Here is a 21,564-nt window from a genome sequence, read left to right as displayed (position 1 = left end):
GCTTCAAGCAAGTAGGCAGAAATCCAGTGAGGGCCACATGCAGCAATGTGTGGGACCCCAGAGTAATCAAGCAGCAGGCATCAACCCAGTGAATGTGCAACACACAGTGAGCATTCTATGTTGCCTGGGGAATGGATTTAAATTACAGTGTTGTTCCCTTTAAATGGAGTCTGTTGGTGCAAGATTGAGATAAGCTGGTAACTCTGAATGATGATTATAAAAAAACCTACCAATCTTTTTATTAAATTTGAATTGATTTTGTGAACACAAAGTTAAAAGAGACTTTCTCCAAAGCAGCTGCACACACGCACAACCACACATAAAACCTTTAATGTGCTTCAAAGTGTATCCTTAACAAGCACCTAAAACAGACAGATTTTTCTGCCTTATTTAACAAGACAGGCAGAAACTAAGTCCTTTTACCCCCACTGTGAGAGGCCTGTCATGGATTGGAATCAAAAGAACAAACAAATTTTAAGTTAGGCCCTCCCCCTTTGCATGTGGGTATTTAAAACTAAGATACGGGTTCATCCCTTCAATGCTTTCCAAAAGGAAAAAAAAAAAAGACTGTTGCCTAGCAACAATTAAGACAATGTGCAGCAAAGGAGGGTGATTTGAAAGAAAGCTAAACCAGTGAGTTTGTTATGGTCACCCTAGGCCAGAGACTTTGCAACCCAAGACCTGGCTATGTCCCCATCTGGCCTCAGAGTAAGGCCTAGCTGTTTCCATCCATTTGTCTTATCTTGACCAAGAAGATCTGCAATCCCGAAGAAATAAAAATCTACATCTGAGGGCACCTGTGGGGTTCAGTGGGTTAAAGCCTCTACCTTCGGCTCAGGTCAAGATCCCAGGGTCCTGGGATTGAGCCCCGCATCAGGCTGCCTGCTCAGCAGGGAGCCTGCTTCCTCCTCTCTCTCTCTCTCTGCCTGCCTCTCTGCCTACTTGAGATCTCTGTCAAATATATAAATAAAATCTTTAAAAAAAAAAAAAAACCAAAACCTACATCTGGACAGCATGAGACTCCTGAACATCAATGCTCTCTTGTGAAATGTTAACTGGCCTGTTTTTCCCACCGGTCACAAAGCTTCAAGCTGGAAGGGATCTAGGAAGTTACTTTGCCTACATTTCATTTAACAGGTAGGGAAACTGAGGCCTCGAGAGATGGAATGACTCCCCCAAGGTATCGTAGCAGTTGGCAGCAGACACTGGGCTGGACATTGGCTCTCAGGTCAGGCGGTGCTCCTCACTCCAGCCTCAGCAGTCCTCCCACATGGGCTAAGAACCACTGCCTACTTCAACCTCAACACAAGCAAGCCAATGATCAGGTAAGTAGGCTGTAGGTACTCAAATACTTCTTATCCCCCAAACCATGAAAAATACCACTCTTATTGGAGACCCCTTTAGAAGCTGCTGGGGTGTGCAAGAGCTTACCTGGGATGTGAAACCTCTTTTTCACAACCAAGACACCTAACTAAGTCCACAAGACCCCTAATAGGTGGGCCGACATAGTGCAAGCACTCTGGGATGGAGAAAAATTGCAGTAAAAGTGACAAGGGCACAAGAGCTTTAGGTCCAAATTTGTCATAGCCAAGCAACATACGCTGCTTCTTCCCAGTATCACCCTGAGACTGTGACTCCGGGCTGGCATTGTTCTAAGCAAGACACTTGCTGAGCAATCAGGAGTTGTCATGTCAGTCAACTTGGAGATACGCAGAGACATGGTTATACTGGTCCAGACCTTCACGCCCACTACAAAGAGGACTCAAGTTGTAGGTAGCACGCTGCGTAGCGCACGGACCGTCTTGGGGGTAGTTAAAAACGCATTAAGTTGAAAGGATCCAGGGCTTTCGCCTTCCCGTTTGGATTTCTTCCGCATTTACATGGTCCTAAATCCAAGTTAAGAGCTTCAGCAGACAGCAGAAGAAAAGCAGTAACTTGGCCCACTTTCATTTAGAGACTGGAGGTGACAGGGGTCCCAGCCTGAAGAGACCCTTGTGCTGAGTGGAAAAGGGGCCAGAGGGCACAGAAGAGTAAGAGCAATGCTCCCGGGCCTTTGGAAGAGGGTTCTGGCCTCCCTCTAACACCCACAGGCCATAAGACACTGGGGCCAGATGCTCAACCCGTATCAGCCAAAGGCACCAGGCACCCTGGGCTGAGGAGGTGCTGCAAAGCTGAACGAGAGAACGCACATGAGAAGTATTACCATGTACTCCACCCCAGCAAACGACAGACCAGAGGGTCAATTTTTACACTTTGTAGAAAGACATTTCATGTGCTTTGCCTCTGCTTGCATATAAACAGCTGCAGTGTGAATAACAACTTACTCTAGACAACTTCCTCAAAGATGTCAACTGTGCATTGGCATTGACCTCCCTGAGAATGTGCCTTTCCTCCTAGGACTCTAAACAGCTGGCACACAGGAGGCGTCTGATAATGTTTGTGGAATGAATGATAATCCTTGTAAGTGATAGTCAACAGACTATGGGGAAGTCCGTCGATTTCTAAGAGCACCCTTTTCCTCAACTGCATCATGGGCTTCCGTAGCTCACCTCATGGGTAGGTTACATGGATTACAAGAGGTAATCCATGGGAAGTGTGCAGCACAAAGCAGATGATCTGTTCGTGTTGGCTCCTATTATTTATAATGTGGGTCTGTTTCTCCATAAAACCCCAAGACTCCTGAAAGCAAGGGGGACTGTGTAACTCATCTTGTCCCCTCTCCTCAGCAAGGCCAACAGCTGGGACATAGTAGGGCTTCAATGTCCCCTGAGCTTAACACCCATTTTCATGACACTTTAGCTGAGTGGGTTATTTTCCTTGAAAGCAACTTGATTGGGGGAAGAAAGAAACACGGGACAAGGAAAACACCTAGAACATCCACACTCTCAGCCTGATCTCTGACCTCTGCCCCAATTCGTATAAACCATGGAATGATTTCAGAATGCTTCCTTTGTCCTCACCTTTCCCTGCCCAAACTTCTCCCTGAGTTAAGCTGAGTTTCCTTGCAAACAACTTTTCTTCTGAAACTAAGGGGTTCCTGCAAAGTTAAAAACTTCTCACTCTTCACTCACATTGATATGGTAGCATCTAAGATAAAAAACCAAACAAACAAAAAACCTGGGGCCAAGATTGACCTCTTGAACTGAATGGAGAAGACGAAGTTTTGAGGGTAAGAACTTGACCGTTGCCCCAGTCTGAAAAAGCAGATTACATAACAAATGGCATGTTCAACACTAATGCCGATCTTAATTCCCAAAAGCCCCAGGTCTTGTTTCTCTTCCAACACTCCTAGAAGTAGCATTTAAAACAGCAAAGTTTCTGGGATCAAAACAAGACTGGTAGTTAATTTCCTTCTTTTCTTTATAGAAGATGCTGTTATATTTAGTAGGGGGAAGGGACGGGTGGGGATGGAAGAGGAAAACATCATCTAAAGAAGGAATTCCGTAACCACAAAGTTTCTATTGCCGGTTTCAATCTGTCTGTCTTCCTTCTTCTTTCAAGATTATGAGCAAAGCCAGCACAAATCAGGGAGAAGAGAGATTGTGTCTTACCTGCCATGGACACCAATGCTTACAAATGGGACCACATTAGCTAAAGGACTAAAGCGACTGAGTTAGACTACATCGTTGCTCTTATCATCACCTAGAGTACAGGGGCCACTGTCCAAAATTCATGTGGACAATGAAGGAGACTTGGCTTAAGTGAACCAGATGTTCACCCAATCTCTCCTTCCTTTAGATGAAGTCCGGGGCAGAAGATACATTCAAGGGAATCATTAAAAAAACCCAATTCACTTGGCAATGGACTTTGACCCATCAGAAAGAAGCAAATGTGTTCAAGGTTTTTACTCTTTTGCATCTACTGGGGAAAATAACAGCTACCAGTCACTGACCAGGTCTTGTGTACCAACTATGTCCTCTATTTGGCTCTTTAGCCATATTATCTTCAATTCTATTACCTTTACAAATAAGGTATTTACAAGGAAGAAATTATTTCCCCCCATTTTATGGGTGAGGAAGCAAGCTCAGAAAAATTAATCTTTCAAGGCCACTTAGCCTATACATGGGAACGCCAGGACTCAAATCTAGGCCTTTGGGTCTCTATGCACACCCCTACCCACAAAAGCATTAAACACAAAAATGAGAAACAATACTCTCATATCACTAAAGGATTCGTACAGGATTCCCTTCTGCCACCTTTTAGGAGTACGAGCCTCTGTGCTAAGTACTGGCAATGAAAAGACACGACTAAGGCTTACTGAGTCCTGAACCAAAGGCCAAGCTTCCTCAGTACTGAATTTGAAACACACATTTCATCTTCCCAGGAACCTTATGAGGTAGCAACTAACATCATTTCCCATTTTACAGATGAGAAAACCAAGCTTCACAGAGGTTAAGCAATTTGTCCAGGGTCACACAGCTAAGAACTTGGATTTGAACCCAGAAAGCCCAGTCCCAGGGCCTATGCTATTAACCACGAGAGTGGCAGGTTTCAAGAGGAGCTCACAAAATGAAAAACACCAAGTCAGAAGCCACAGGGAGCATTACATAAATAGGCCTTTGGTTTCCATTTACTTAAGAACAGGTTATGATGGTTCTCAATATAGGAAATAAGTTGGCAAGGAAACAATGGAAGCAACAACAAACCCAAATGACTAAATGTAGCCCTGCTGATTGCTCAGATAAAGACTCCATCATCCTAGCCGGCAGCTTGCCAGCATCTCACTTTTCCATATGTGTTTGTTAAACTCCAGGGTGTAATGGCACGGCAAGGAAATGGACTAGAAATGACTCCAAATTGTCCAACTGCCCTATGCACAATTTCTAAACATCAAAATTACTTCAACTTCAAAATCACTTGTATTTGGAAAGGCAATAATCTCTTCCAAAAGAGAAATCAGTTTCTTCACGTTAAAAAAAAATTTTTTTTTTTTCAAGGAATGCTACACTAGAACTGAAGGGCTGCTTAGGAAAGTGTTTAAAACCTCGCTGCCTGGATTCCAAGGGAGAGATCTTTGCGGCCCTCTGCCTGGGCCCCTCACCTGCCAGCCGAGAGCCTCGGGTGCGGCACAAGAAACCCAGGCAGTCCTGACCTACATTTGCAAAGCCTGCAGCAGAGTTTGCTTGGAACCAGATTTTTCCACAAGTGCAAAGCACCTCACAACCTAGAAACCGTTATTTATGAGGACAAGCAGTCAACACAGATCAGGACCCAGTCATGTGACCACCTGTAGAACCAGGCCGGGCCATAAACAAAGTTTGGTTCTTTCCAATCAGCCTCTATCAAACTGTCACTTTTATCTGAAAACAGTCCCTTCAAATCGGCCATCAGATATCTATCGAAGCACTAGGCACTTTGACCCTAGTACCAGGAAAACATGTACATCTTCTGACTTCCCTGGCTATGGTCCCATTTATTTTAACATTCTAAACCCATATTCAAATAGCCACTAGTTCACTTTGTACAGGGCATGAACACCTTTCCCAGGTTCCTCTCTCAACTAGTGGGCCTATGAGCAGAATGGGATAAGTGCTCACACTGGACCCAAGCAATGAGTACCTTCTACTTGGCTCCAGCTGCAAAAGCCACACCCCACCCAGCTCACCCCTAAGTAATAAAGCCAGGAGCTGACAGGCCAGGCTCTATTAGCAGGGGTGCTTGACCTTGGCTATACAGGAGAATCACCTGGGAAGCTTTTAGAATAAGAATAAGAAGAAAGGAAACCATCAATCCTAAATTAAATGACCATCCTTGAGGGTGGAACTTTAACATCGGTATTTTTCCTAGTCCCCCAGGTGATTTTAGCCAAAGTCGAGACCTACAGCTCCTATTCCATCTATCACCAGCTGTGTGACCTCACTCAGGCAAGACACTTAACCATAGACTTTGAGGACCTCAATCCCCTCCCAAGGCAGACATAGGAACCCATGCGCTAAAAATGTATGCAGAACGCTTAGCACAGCACCTGGCTCAGAGTCTACTGATCTTGGCCCTGTTAGAAGATAAACTGAGGCATATTTTATTATTCAGCAGAGAGAATTAATTCTGTAAATCACTGCCTGGATTAAAATTATTAGATCAAATCTTTTATTTCTGCTGCATTTGGGATTCTGTTTTGGAAAAAGCCATGAAGGAAGAATTGGAAAGAAAAGGCTTCAGGAGCCACAGCTGTTCAGGATCCTGTCACACAGGGCTTATGGCAACAATTTTCTTTTTCGACAGTCCCCCTCACCACCTCCCAGGTGAAAATATTCTGATAGTCTCATGCCAACTGGATGCAGTCCAACACCAAACATCTTCTAAATGGCTTCTCTCCATCTGAATGTCTGCCTTCTATTTTATTCTAATTCCTTTAGCTTTTATCAAAAGTCAAACGGTTTCTACATCAATTAACAATAAGAACTTACCACTCAAATGATGTAACCGAAAAATGGCAAGGTGTGAGCCCTCTGGGACTGAGGCCATGAGTCAAACCCTAACTCAATGGGTTCTCAACCCCACCTCAATATTTTTTAAAAAAAATCACTTGGGAAGCTTAAAAAAAATGCCAGTGCCCAGGTCCCAACCTCAAGAGATTCATTTGATTGGTCTGGAGTGGGGCCCTGAGTACCTGTTTAATTTTTAATCTCCCTCAGATAATTCTACTATGCAGCTGGAGTTAAGAACTACAAACCACAAAAGCTAAGAAGAAAAACAAAACATTTATCCTCTTAACATCCCAACTATATTTTAAGCACCTTCTGGAATAAACTAAGCTACCTTCAGAGGAAGATACCAAATATAAGAGGCCTAGAAAGAAAACCAGTAGTGGGAAGCTACTGGTAGGAAGGGTGTCCTGCCTAGGTCTTTTAACAAAAACTAAGTGCAATAACAGACATCTTCTCCTTCCAGGTGGAAGCATCTAAGAATACCAGAGTCCCCAAAGGCACAGTGAGACTGGCTGCAATAACACGTTCCTTGTGATGAGACCCAGAAATCCTGTTTGTTTAGGGACAGAGGTGCACAAATGTAAGGGTTTAGGCTGAATTTGCACTGATCAACACATATGTAATATCCAAATGAAGGCTCTAATGAAAGCCCATTCCAATCTTGACGCTGAGCTTATTTACACATTTTCAAAAGGTCACAAAGCTTGGACTTGAAATCATACTGTAAAAAAATGTAAGTAAATAAACCTACAATTGCTTATTAAACCCACACGTGTGAGCGCATGTGCACGCGCATATACACACACATACACAGCAATACACTTGATGAATTTCCAAATGAGGGAGGTACCCACTCCAAGAAGGACATCAACTTACCTCTGAATTTCTTGGGTGGATTATTAAGGTCCCCAGCTTCTGGCTGGACAACACAGCGATCGTCAACCAGACTGTGAAGACAAAGAAAAATGCTCTATCAAGCCAAGTCTAAGAAAACAAAACCTAAGCACGATGCAAAAATTGAATATCCAGTGCTGTTCCTACACAAAACTTGGATGGCCGTGTTCCCCTGCTAGGAGGCCATTTACACTAGAGGCTTCCCATACAGGGAGCTACACCTAATCCAAAAGCCCAGGTTCTGCTCCTGCAATGCACACATTAACCTACCGTTTTCTGTGGCTCTTTTCCCTTAACCACATCCATGATGGATTTGAGCAAAACATGCAAAAATGCTGAAGTCGGGAGGCGTAGCAAGGGGTGAGGGCATTCAGCTTATGGTAGCTGAGGGGTCCATTCAGTGCCAGGCAGAGTGCCGGGCCCCGTGACGTGAGGACGAATATGAACCAGGCCCTGCCCCGAGGGAGCTCAAGGCTAGTTTGAGAGCCACAAAAGCAAACTAAAAAAGAGAATATAACCTAGGGGCTCTAAGAGAAAGAAGAACAAAATACAGCCGGGAACTAACAGTGCCTGAGGCCATCTGAGAAGCTGCTGGCAGAGAGAGTCATATGGAACTACTGGAAATCGACATGAAGGTAGGGAAAGTGCAAAAAGTTATAAATAAATGACCAGGCCCAATTTATATACAGACCCAGTATTTAGAAGTTCAGACTGACCAAACTGACATGTACAACTCCTTTAGAACAGATTTAAAATAATGTATTTTTTTGAATAGATGAGGAAATTGAGGCTGAGAAGTTTAAATGACTTCTCCAAGTTCCTAAAACTGGTATTGGTCACTTGCAAAGTAACCACAGAACTTGCAGCCTGCTCATACACTTCAGTTTTCCAGGGTTCCTTCCATTAGTCTGTGTTGCTCTTTATTCCAAAGGCAAGGCACCATTAAGTAGTTTGCCTTCACCCCTTCCTCCAAAATTCTGTTTCACCTCCTAAAGTCTGGCCTGTCTTTCCAGACTCATTCAGAGCCCCCATCTTCTCCATGAAGGCGCTCCCACTGAGCCGGCATTCCCTGCCTCTCCTCCTGTCTTCCTCACCTCATTGGAGAAGCACAAATGGTGCAGTAAGCTAAGAGCTTCCAAGGGGCACAGAGCTGCCTGCTTTGTGGCCCAAAAGATGCCCACCACTGGTACATTTTCCTGCCCAGGCTAGGTGCTCAGTTATACGTTTGTGTTTGGTGTGAATCAAAGTGGCGAGAGTAACCCACCAGCACCTTGCTGCCTTTGGGTATAAGACACAAGATCTCTCTCCCTCAAGAAGAGGAAGAATGTGGTCAATGGCTCGAGTTTTTATGCAAAAAGTCAAGAACAGAATGTGCATACAGAAAACTCCCATTTGAAGCCCTTGTGAGTGTAAATATAGTAATGCCACCAGAGCTATCATAGTATGTGAAGTGGGGGAGTGCCTTGGAATCCAATACAGTGCTGGGTTAAGTACTTAGCAAGTTCTCAAGGTGGAGGGGTAAGAGAAAGGGCCCCAGCCTAGCCCAAAAGACAAATGAATTGTAGATGGCACGTTGCCGCCTACGAGCAGCTTGACGACGATTATGTCATTTCATCCCTCCTGGTCTCGGTTCCTGTATCTGTAAAATTATAGAGCTGGTCTCAAGGAGTCTCAAGTAAGATGATGTTCCTCAGACTTCCTGATACCAGGTCCCCCTCATCCCCAGGCCTCTCAAAGCTGTGTTCCAGGATGGGGTCTGAGAACTTTGATTTTTAACATGTTTCTCGGGTGATTCAGAAGCACGCCTCTGATACACATGTGCATGCACACGGGCTCTCCAAGGTCCGGCTCAAGCTCTGAAACTCGAGGAGTCAATAAAGCCACTGGGGAGGTAACCGCCATCTATATAAACGGAATGTGGCTAGGGAGCTAGATGCCAACTTCCACAAAAACAGGGTGGTCACTCGCTGTCATTCACAATGGGTGCTCCAGAAATGTCAAAAATATTAAAAGGAAAAAGAAGCTAAACTTTAGTTTCCAAGTCCATTTTGAACCAAGGGAATATTCCTCTGAGGTAAGTATTAGAGCCCAAAATTCAAAATTGACCACCTGCACATTAAGGAAAATGTGGGGGCAGGGGTGGGGACCTTATCAATAATTTGTTTAAAAAAAATAACAATAATAATTTGTTATAATACCTGAGTGAAATAAGTCAAGCAGAGAAAGTCAATTATCATATGGTTTCACTTATTTGTGGAGCATAACAAATAACATGGAGGACATAGGGAGATGGAGGGGAGATGGGAGTTGAGGGAAATTGGAAGGGGAGGTGCACCATGAGAGACTATGGACTCTGAAAAACAACCTGAGGGTTTTGAAGGAGCAGGGGGTGGGAGGTTGGGGGAGCCAGGTGGTGGGTATTAGGGAGGGCACGGATTGCATGGAGCACTGGGTGTGGTGCAAAAACAATGAATACTGTTACGCTGAAAATAAATTTAAAAAATAATAAAATAAAAATAATAATAATTTGTTATAATACTTGAGGAAAACTCTTATAAAGCAAAGATTTTGTACCTGATAGGGATTCTAAGAATGGATGCTATGGAAGAGGACGAAAAGCAAGGCAGCATGAAAGATTTCAGGGGCTGCCACAAGTGGGCTCAGCTATAGACTGGACGTAAGCACTGCAGGGTTAATGGCACTATGACAAGAAATCAGGACCCCAGAGAAAAGATGAGGCATAAGGTGGGGTTGAGGTTTCACAAGGAAGCCAGGTAAGAGCTGTGGGCACTGAGGAGGCTGGTGAGCCAATTCTGCCACAGATGGATGGTCAGAAAAGGTGGGGAATGGAAAGTCGACCCTGCCAAGGGCAGCTGTTACGAGCACTGGTCCTGGAGTCTGGAGCTGTGGAATCTGGGGCAGGTGACCTCACCTCTCTGAAGCTCAGAGGCTTTGCCTTCATGAAGAGCAAAAATGATGGTACTTGCTATGCAGACGTGTTTGGGAATTCAAGGCATTATGTGTGGACAGTCCTTAGCACAGTGTTGTACACATCCGCAGGACTCACAGAAGTGGCGACCTCTGCTGTTTATTACCATTGCTTTACCTGCTGAAAAGCAAGAGGATGGAGGATTCCAACAGGAGGGAAGGGAAAAGGAAGGAATCAGCCAAGAAGAAAAAAAAGGGACAATCAGAGAGGCACGGGCAGCAAAGGGCCTCTTTGCCAAAACCCACGGAAGATAAATTATGAAGAGTGGGTCTTTAGTGTAGACAGGTTTAAAAAAAAAAAAAAAAAAGATAAGGACTGAGAAACAGTCACTGGATTTAGGTATCAGAGTCACGGATGACTGCTTTTTATCAGATGACTTTTGAAAACAAAATCTTTATGCAATGAAGTCTTTATGCAAAATCTTTATGCAATTAAGCTATACTTCTATATGTGAAATAATTTGCTCCTTGCAGCTGGAGTGACCTGAACGAGAGCCCGAGAGTACTCATTCTGCACAAATACCAGAGACCAAGCATGCTTTAAATAATAGCTTTGATTAAAAGAAAGACTCTGGCTGCTCTAAGAATTAGGTTCTTAGGGAAGCTGTTGGCTTTCCTCTCCCCAATTTGAGATCAGCTCCTGCCAAATTCAACAATTCCAGCCCGGGGCCTAACTCCTCCTTTCTACACAAAGACAACCTAGACCATTCGTACGCCTTCTGGAGTTAACCATCTTGATTCTCCATTCTGCTTTTTTCTGTGTTTGGGGCTATTTCACTTCTTTCCTCTTCTGGACAATGAGAGAAGGAGAAGGGAGAAGATAATCAAATAAAGACATTGTGGAATGTACTTACTCTCTTAAAAGTTGGGTAAAAATTGAAGACAGCACAAAAGAACAAAAATCTGATTTACAGAACTTTGTGTAACATGTAACTTTCAAATGCACATTGCAATTTAAAATCGGCAAGGTTCTGCTTCAAAGAAGAGAGATAAGCATCTGAGAAGTTCTGGTCTTTCCTTAAATGACAAACAAGTCAGCATATGAAAATAAGAGCTTTTATGAAAGTCAAAAAGCACTTCTTTGGGGTCTATAAAGAATCATCCTAAAATTTTATCCCATAGACTTTGTACTCTCCCCCCTTATATAAGGAATAGGAAATTATAATAAATTCTGAATTACAAGGGTCCTAATTAATGAGATTTTACTCTTCCAGGACTTCCAAGAAAACAGTATTTTTGTCTCAGAGGTAAACTTGGCTAACATGAGATTTGGTATCATGATTCCAACTGCCCCTGGAAAAGCCTCATCAAATGGTAACATTCTTATCTTAGAAAAATTCATTTTTAAGCTGGCATTAAGAGGTCTTAAAGAAATCCTGCCATACAAGAAATCAGGAGCTCTTACCCCAAGGTGCTAATAAATCCATTTGTCGATCCTTCCGCGTACAGAGAACAAATGTCTCCAATATGTAGGAAACTAGACATCTTGTCAGACATGTCTTTCTCGAAAAGCCTAGACAAAGTAAAATATGCAACATTATTAGAGGGAAAGAAATGCTCGGAGGGGGGAAAAAAAGTCACTGAGAGTTGGCTTCGCTCAATTTTCCAAAGCGCCCTACTTAAAAGTCAAATTTAAATGAGTGTGTGACAGGCAGGCACTCAAACGAGCCAAGCAAGGACATATGCAACAACATTTTTTTCCATATATCATTTATTTCAGGATATTCCAACCACAATAATGCCGGTTTCTAACACAACCACACCCAAATCCGATTCTGCAAAGTGAGGACCCTCGATAATGAACAGCGAATCTAAAGACTGCAGGGAAGTCAGCCAACAACTTTGCAGTGATTAAGGAGTTGGAAAGTCTGACTTATAAAACATTAACACACTCAATCTGCCTCAGGCAATGTGAAGGCAGAAGGAAACACCTGGTACATGAAACTTGGGTCTGGCAGTGCCTCTGCTGAGGTACCAAAGCAACAAAATTAATAAAAGGAAACCTAGTAACAAATACCACAAAGCTCTAGTGACCTTTTAAAAATTCAACAACTGTACCCACTTCATCCAAATGTTGTTTCAATTTCTTTCCTTCTTCTCCTTCACCCAAACACTTGTAGGGGGAGAAAGGATCTTAGCACCTGGTCCAAACCATGTCAGTGCAGGAAGAATAATGCGGCTTAGGCCGGGTGAGAACCCCCTCAGGAATACCAGTGGCTAGTTTGGGGCAGTCCTAGAAAGGGCTCGTAAATTCCAGGAAATCTCTCCACAGCCCAGAAATCATTACATACACATACACACACACACAGACACACACACACACACAGACAAGTATCAACAAAAATACTGACATGACTCATAGGAATAGCTTTCCTGAAGGCCATTGATATTGAGAAATGGGAGTCCATTTAAATAGTTAAAAACTAATTTTTAAATAGTTAAACTAATTTGACCTTTAAAAAACAAGCTTAGGGGCGCTTGGGTGGCTCAGTCAGTTAAACTCCCAACTTGATTTTGGCTCAGGTCATGATCTCAGGGTCCAAGACTGAGCCCTGCATCAGGCTCTGCATTGGGCCTGAAGCTTGCTTAACATTCTCTCTCTCCCCCTCAGCCACTCCTCCTCTCAAAAACAGACAGACATACATACACACATAAAAATAAAAAAACACCAAGCTCACTTATGTGGGAAGATAGTGCGCGGGTATGGACCCCAGCTAACTCCTCATGGCTTCATTGGGCATCTGGTGTAGACGCACAGGATAAACCAGGTCTTCCCAGGATCTCTCCTCCAAACCCAGAGCCCCTTAAACATCTTTTCCAATGCCTTTGCTCAAGTTCTGCCTAGAAATCATTCACCTCCAAAGCCACAAGAGTTCTAAAGGTATGGAAAAGTGTTCTCTCCTGAAATTGCTTTCTGGGCACCAAGTTCGCTTTCCATTAAAATTGTGCAGCAATGATCATCAGGAAAGCTAAGGAAGCATGTCTCCTCCTTACCAGGTGCTGAAAAGGAACTGAAAATGAGCCTCAGTTCACTGCTTGCGAGAATCTACAAGGAAAAAACCCTCCAAACAACCCAGACCTGGCAAGACAAAGACCATTTCACTGAACCTGAACTTCTACCTAGAGGAAGAAAGCACAGGAGAACACATTCTCAAACAAAACAGTCAGCATCTATAGACCCACAAATCATGCACAGAGGGAAAATTTGCCAGCCAAGTTCCACGCTCCAGAATCGTCTATCATTTTGCCATTTCTTCCTAAATGCCCAAAGGCAAACCCATGTTTTAAACAACATCCAAAAAAATGGCACAAATGAAAAACACTAAGCGCACTAATATTTCCCTTATATGCTTATACTTACAAGACTTATCATAAAGGGTAAGGAAGTCGACATAATTCTGGGACTTATTTTCAGAAAATAAGTTCTGTTTGAATTTGGAGTCACACCAAATTGGTGTCTTCACACTCGGGCCTCCAGGAAGGACACAGGTGAGTGCTGGATATAGGAGCTCAGGTACATGCTCCATCGGGAGGGCCTCGTCTAGCTTGACTAACTCTGTCCTTTGGACCATTTAGCCCTAGTGGAGACTGGGCCAGGAAGCAGCAGTGTGACCCTAGTCTTCTTAACTTTCCTCACCACCTGGTTACCTGACTGAAAGATCCCAGGCCCGTCATGGAAAGCAGCAGACACAACTCAGTGGTGGAGTGATGAACTCAGCGCCCACAGCTGATCGCTGACACAGATGTCTACACCCAGTGCTTCTCTAGCACAGCCCGGCAGGGTTACCATTTCTAATAATGATGACTAACTTTCATCAAGCATCATCATGCCCCCCATTGTGCTAAGACACTTACAAATGTTCTCTTACCGAAATCCTCACGGGTACTGCTATTATTCTCATTTCATTATTGGGGAAACAAAGATACACAGAAATGAAGATGCCCAAGGCAGGTTGTAACCCAGGTCTACCTGACTCTTAAGCAGAGCTTCTCATCAACAATGACCCTCAGAACACGGACTAAAATGTCAATCATCCTTATTTTCTGGGTGATAAGATTACAAAGACCGGATTTACTGCATTATGCACAATTCTATTTCCTCCTTTTTCTACTTTGGTGTTTCCTAATTTTTCCACCATGGCCATATAACACTTGGGTTAAGTCAGAAAAAAAGAAATTAACCTTCTTCCTGACCATGTTTATTAAGTAGACAACTAAATAATAAACTTTAGCCATATTTTACATTTTTTCCCGGAAAACAATCAGGACATCCTCCAAAGTTAATGATCCTTAAACGGGCAATCTGCCAGAGGTCCCAATTTTAAAGAAACAACTGAAAATGGGAGGGGGGGAGTGCAGTTCTTTCCCAAGGGTCTCAAGACATAAGTCCCCTCAAAAGGGACTCGGCAGAAGCCCTGCTAGTCTGGCTGGAAGCTCTGGAGTTCTCCTCTCACCTACCATTAGTTAAGTGGAAAAAGAGGAGGAGGACAAGGGCTAGAGGGAGGAGAGGTCCTGGGGCCATCACCTGCCATCATGGAAGGAAAAACAAAGGCCTAGAAAGTGAACAGAACAGGCCTCTGGAGCCTGGAGGGGAGGAGGTGGAAAATCAGCCAGTGTGTGATGGGCCTGGGAGCAATCTTTTAGAAGACTTCCTGTTGTTCAGAACAGGGTGGGAGAACCTGTCTCTTTATCGGATCCTGGACCATTTGTGCTGGCCAACTTCTCACAGCTGGACCCGGTGTTCCCATATTGTCCAAACAATGACTGAGGACCCCCCCAGTACAAAAACAGCCAGGGCCAACCTGCCATCTGCCTGACCCTGAGACGTCAAACTCTGTATCGACACCCAGGGCTCTTTGCTAATAAACTTGGTGCTGGTCCCACAACATCTATGAGAAGGCTCAGGGGATCAGCTCAGGGGATCCAAACTTCTCTCTGGGTGCCAGTTATGATGATGATTAGCTCAACACTGCGATCCGGCCCACTTAAACTTCTCTGCTTTTGTTTCATCTGGAAAATGAGGATAACACGTAACTACAGGGATTGTTATAAGGAACAGATGAAAAAGTGCGTGTAAAGTGCTTCATTCAGAGACTGGTAGACTTTCACTCCTTAATGCTATTTATTATTTTTTAATGAGATGAAGTGGAATTCAGGAAGATCCTAGGGCTTCAAAATTTAAACCCAGCAAAAGAAAGGATCCTCTGTTTAAAGACAGGTTGGGGGTGGGGGACAGTGCCTGGGTGGCTCAGTTGGTGAGTGTCTGACTTTGGTTCAGGTTATGATTTCAGGGTCTTGGGATTGAGCCCTGCATCAGGCTCCTTGTTCATCAGGGAGTCTGCTTCCCCTTCTGCCCCTCCCCCTTCCCCTCAGCCCTGCTCCTGCTTGCTCTCTCTCAAATAAATAAATAAAATCTAAAAACAAAAAGTCAGGTGGGTATCCAAACAAATGAACTCCTAGATGATCTGTGACAATATATTTTACTTTAAAATAATTATTCTCCCTAATTCACCTATTAAGAAAAATCTCAACTATATGGAATTATGCTCAAATTCCAACCTCAGAGCACTCTGAGCTTTCCAAACATACAAAATCTTATCACAAAGGTTGGAGGCAACCTATAAAACATGTAATTCCATCTCTTACCCCAATAATGGAATCCCCCCCCATTGTGTCTCCTATGGATGGCCTCGCTTCTGCTTAAATATCCAGCAGTACTCCAGGGTTCAAAAGTTCAAGTGATGGTTTCAGGTTCAGAGAGCCCAGTTAGAAAACATCCCTGCCCCCCTCCCCCCCACACCCCCACCCCGCTCCACACAGAAACCCCCTCCCAGAACTTTTGCTACTGATCTGTCCCATGATGCTTAGAACCCTCTCACAATGTGAATGCTCTCGGACCTCCTAAGGACTTTGCTTCTGTTGGCAGAGAGCATCACCATCCTCCCTGGTTCCTGACATGGCCAGGCCTCAAGAGCATTCCACACCCAAGCGCCAGCAGAAGTGGGGACTCTGGCTCTGCCGCCTCATCACTATAGGACCGTAGGCCTGTTCTGTAACCTTCCCAAACCTCCCTTTCCCCACCCATAAATGGGGATAATAAGAGTAGCTCCCTTACCAGGCTGTCAGAAGGTTCACTAAGTTCATGCATAGAAACTACTCGATTAAGCACCTGCAGGAAAGAAGCGTGCAATGTCCAAAGGCTATTACTGGATCCCCACCACCTGCTCTGACACACTGATGCACCTCTTAAAATGGGATTGTCCCAAAGTGGCTTGACCTGGGCAGAGAAGGAGGACTGCTGCCTCTGTGAGGTGCAGCGGCTTTGCTGAGCCTCCCGCTGCCCTCGGGCACAGCTTCAGTTCCCTGTCCACTGAAACCACTCCCTGAGCAATGCAGAACAAAAAGGGACATTTGCTTCTACTCAAAAGAAAGGTGGGAATAAAAACACACAAAGTCAGAGAGATCCTTGAAGAACAGAAACCAGAGGTACTGGTCCTCAAAACCTCTTTTCTCAGAATCTATATTGTTCATTGCCTTTTCTACACCCTCTCCAGTCATCTTGTCCCCTCTGCTGACTCCTATGACTTCTCTATGACTCCTAAATCTGTACCTCATGGCCAAAACAACTTCTGGGATTCAGCTCCCGGATACCAATAGCATCTCAATGTACCAGAAAAAATTCACCTGTCTGCCCCATCTCTCTTTCTCCCTACCATGTCATTTACCACCTCAAAGCCTGCGGCACTGCCTGTCTTCCCTCTCCTTATCCCTGCCACAGAATGTTTGCTCATGCTCTTCCCTATCCCAACCCCTATCCTAGTTAAAGCCAAGATCGGTTAGTCTGGGGATCTGTTTTGTATAACGTTTTATTCCGATCACCAATGCCTAGCACATGGTGGTAGGTGCTGGTAAATATTTAGCAAATAATGAAGTCTGAGCATCAAATCTCACTGATTTTAAGTTTTAGTCTATCTCTTGAATACTCCAATTCTTTGGAACTCTTCTGCCCCCACCCGAATCCCAGCCAGGATCATTTCTTGACCGGGCTGCATAAAGACTGTCTCTTGAATCTTTCTTTGCCCCTCAATCTATTCTACACACACAGCCAGCTTGGTGGTTTTTTGTCCGCCCCCCACCCCCAGCATGATATTTTAGACACATAAATCAGACCATGTCATTCCCCTGCTTAAAACATTCCAAAATCTCCTTGGGAGTCCTCATGATCTGGTCCTTGCCTACCTCCTCCTCCTCCTCATCTCTCTGTACTCTCTCTCTGCCTTCTACACTCTGGCCACGATGAACTTTCTCCAGATCCCCCAAAGTGCCAGGTGCCTTGGACAACCTGTAACTGCTGACACTTTTCTCCACATGGTACCCTCATTACCCCAGGGCACTACCACTATCCAAAAATTGCTTATTCACTGGTTTGCTTATTAACTTGTCTTCACCACTAGACTATCAGGCCATGAGAACATGACAGGAGAATTCTTCTTTCCTACTGAATCCCAGTGTCTGGGATTTGGATTAGCTATTACCTAAAAGAATGTGAAGTATTTTTAGGTGATTGTTTTCCTAAAACTAATGAAAATCAAGTTTATACTGTTGGAGCAAGGATAGAAAACAGAGCTCTGTTAGACCCTTTCAAGAGATTGCTATGAGACCCCTGGGGCAAATAATACATTATATGTTAATAAAAATAATTAATATAATAAAAAAAAGAGATTGCTATGAGAAATGTGGGAGTCAGAAAAAAATTATCTAACTTCTGTCCCTGGCAGAAACTACCCCTACCCCCACTGACCAGTCCCTGGATGTCCAAAAAGGCTAGAAATAGACTCAGAACCCCTGAGTCTGAATTCCAGCTTCACGTGCTTAAGCAACTGACGTAACTTTTCTGAATTTCAGCTCTATCATCCGAATCAAAGAAAAGGGGACAAGGGAACTTTTCCCATCTCTCATTTTGAGGGGTAAAACAAATAATCCATACAAAGTGCTCAGCCCAATATACGGCCCTTACTAAATACTTATTTTTGTATTTCTGAATGAGACTGAAGTGGAAAAAGTTCACTTTTCTTGCTCCAAAGCCTTCACTCATTTCTGCCCATAACTTGTCCTTCTTCTACTTAATGTAAGCTTCTTACTTAGTCAACACTGTTGGAAACACATTCAAATAAACACAAGTCCCAGAAAGGTTTCAGTGCTCTGTAAGCCTAGGAGGTGGGTGATACTTGGACAGGTCATCAAAGGTATTATTGCTTTTTGGCCCCCAAACTCACCAAGACCACCAGACCTCAACTCCACTCCCACTTCTAACAACCAAACCAGGCCCCTGTGGAAGGAAGGGAGGAGGTGAGGTGGAAACCTCTTCAAAGAAATAATTCAATATTTAGAACCTCCTCTACTTTGGTGTTAAGGAGGGCTAAATCCAGCCTCACTGAAAAAGAAGTATATTCATTTCAGGAATTGGGATAGGTTTTGATTTTTTTCTTCTTTTTGCTAAAAGCTTTGACTGTGGCAGAAAACTCACTTATTGTGATTTTTCCCATCTATTTCTCCTGTAGGCACTGAACTAATTGCATTATATTCGTTTTTCTAAAAAAAAATCTCAATTCTCGCCTACACACAATTCAGAATTTAAAAGTTAGCAACTCCCGAAACGAGACAAAATTAGAACACTTTCATTAACCAAGAAGTTACCTAAGGTATCACGTAATCCTACACAGGCAAGGGAGAAAATCAGAAGCCTTTATTTACACCAGGTAATGGACCCCAAAGCCAGGGACCCAAATAGTCTGACCGGAAGATTTTATTGACACACAGAAGCAAGTCTCCTTTATTTAAGATGAAGCCACCTGGCCCTTGGGGCTGTAATTCAGGGGGGTGGGGCAGCCCCACTGACACTGCCCTTAAATTAGGTCCTTCCAAGCACTGGTATTGGGAACTAAGGACCCCTCCACCACCACACCTGTCCCCCCACCCAGTGGACCATTCATTCCCTGAGCTCCAAGCTCTCCAACATCTGACCACCCAAGTATCTTAGCTTTGACAACCTTACATACATCGCTCAAGACATTCAAAATACTCCCCAGTGGCCTGGATTGTAATCATTTGCCTTTCTTAAACAAGTTGGCTAGCAGGGAATATCTCATCTATTTTTAACAGCTTCTACTTTGATGTCTTTAACACCAGATGTGACAGAACCAGAGACCAATAAAGCACTGAAACAATCTAATTTCTATTAGAGAACATAACATCTGAGTCCAAAAGCTACAAGGAGAACTAAGTAAGGTTGTAGAGTAGCAGCTATAAAGAGAGTTATATTGGAAGCTACTATTCTCAGACACAGAGAAGAACCCAGATTTATTATTTTTTAATGACCCATCCCATTGCAGAACTTCTACAATGCTTGGTATAATCTCGCACATCTGAAAAAGATGAACATCAGACAAATACCACTAGCTTCCAAGTTTTCAGTGTCCTCTGCAACTCAGGAGGTCCTTTACCGGGAAGCAACTTTTCTTTTTCTTTTTTTCCCCCAGAAACAGCTTAAATGCATCCCCATGCATATATTTCTAAACAAAACCCAGACTTAGGGATAATCAATTACATCCTGCTACCTAAGCCTTCAACTTCTCCATCTCTTACCTGTTCCATACCACCACCCGCCTTTAAATTATCTAGCTATCCTATAGGCTAGTAGCTCCCAATGACACCCCAGAAACCACTGGGGGCTCCCAACACCTTTCAAAGGATCTTCAAAGTCCTATTTTCATAATAACACCTATGCACTATTTACCTTTTCACTCCATCTCTCAACACGACAATGGAGTTTTCCAGAGGCTGCAAGACATGTGCTGTCTCAAGAGACTGAAAGCAGAAACAGGTATGTGATATGGGTCTCCAGCTATCTTCCATTAAGCCAGATCGCCAACAATTTGCAATAGTGTAAAACAATGCCAGTCTCTAATTTTTGTTTTTATTTTAGAAAATACAGCTATCGTTCATTTAAAAAAATGTTACTGGGGCACCTGCATGGCTCAGTAGGTTAATTCTTGGTTTCAGCTCAGGCCACTATCTCCTGGTCTTGAGGTAGAGCCCCACATCGGGATCTATACTGAGTGTGGAGATGGCTAAAGATTCTCTCTCTCCCTCTGCCCCCTCCTTCCCCACAAAACGTTACTGCATTATTGTGTGACTGGCTTATTTTTGTGTGTGTGTTGTCTCAGTAGTTCATTATCTCGGTGTTAAATTCTAATGAGATAAATACGGACTGTTATACCCACATCAACTAAAGTTCATTGGGGTCCTCAGTAATTTCTAAGCATGTCAAGAGTTTCTGAGACCCAAAAGGTTGAAAAATGCTATAAATTTTAAGTTTTGGTTTGGCACTGGCTTTGGGCTTAGGACTCATACTTCATTAATATGAAAAACTGGACAGAACAGGATTAAAATACAAAACATACAACATGCGGGAGTTTAGAGAGGACCCCCTGATTTGAAACCCCCTTTTTATTCAACACATTCATTGAATACCTACTATGTGCTATTCCTAGTCTAGGTGTGCAGGATATATAAGTAAAAAGAAGACAGTCAAGGTCCCTGTTCTCATGATGCCTATATTTCATGAAGGAGAGAGAGTCTGTTGACAGGCAAGACAAATCAGGCAGTTAAGTAGTAGGCAGAGAATTGAAACTGGATGATATGACCGTGTGACAACTTACTTTTGTCTGGTCAGAGAGTGCAAGCTTAGACATTTGAGCTAAGACCTGAAAGTCAAGACAGAGGCAGTCATGCAAAACAATCAGGCGGAAGAGCATTTTAGATAAAGCCAACAGCTAGTACAAAGGCTCTACAGCAGAAAAGAACTTGGCAAGTTCGAGAAACAGAAAGCCAGCCACAATGTCTGGAGCATTAATGGGAAACAAAGAAAGTGTGGGGTAAGGTCAGAGAAGAGAGAAACCAGGGCTAGTGGGACTTCCCAAGCCAGGGTGAAAAGTCTGCCTTTTATTCTAAGTGTGACAGGGAGTTTACAACCTTGACCGAGTTACTCATTCTGGAACTCAGTCTCCTCATCTGCAGAACGGGGATCATGAGAGCTTGCCTCACACAGTTGTGCTGAGGATTAAATGTATAAAAGAAAATAATGGGCTTACTTAGCTCATAGGAAGTAAAACACGGCAAACACCTCTGTTTGCTGTGATTATTCTTATTGGCTAACTTGCTGTATTTTCAACTCCCATAAACGACTCTTACT

At 43.6% G+C, this 21,564-nt stretch overlaps 1 protein-coding gene across 2 annotated transcripts in view; it reads right to left on the bottom strand.

Moving 5' to 3' along the window:
• Positions 1–21,564, bottom strand: part of LOC111144005 (inositol 1,4,5-trisphosphate receptor type 1) — a 330,013-nt gene that overhangs the window by 296,144 nt on the left and 12,305 nt on the right. For both annotated transcript variants that reach the window (XM_022498062.1, XM_022498063.1), the window contains exons 3-4: positions 11,716–11,823; positions 7,305–7,375 (exon numbers count right to left, since the gene is read on the bottom strand). In XM_022498062.1, the coding sequence (XP_022353770.1) occupies positions 7,305–7,375; positions 11,716–11,807 (163 nt within the window). In that variant the 5' untranslated portion in view covers positions 11,808–11,823. The remainder of the gene's footprint in view (positions 1–7,304; positions 7,376–11,715; positions 11,824–21,564) is intronic.

The sequence above is a fragment of the Enhydra lutris genome, unplaced genomic scaffold, assembly GCF_002288905.1.
Source record: "Enhydra lutris kenyoni isolate GAN:26980312 unplaced genomic scaffold, ASM228890v2 scaffoldscaffold10, whole genome shotgun sequence".
NCBI classification, from domain to species: domain Eukaryota; kingdom Metazoa; phylum Chordata; class Mammalia; order Carnivora; family Mustelidae; genus Enhydra; species Enhydra lutris.
This window is presented reverse-complemented; position numbering and strand designations above follow the sequence as displayed.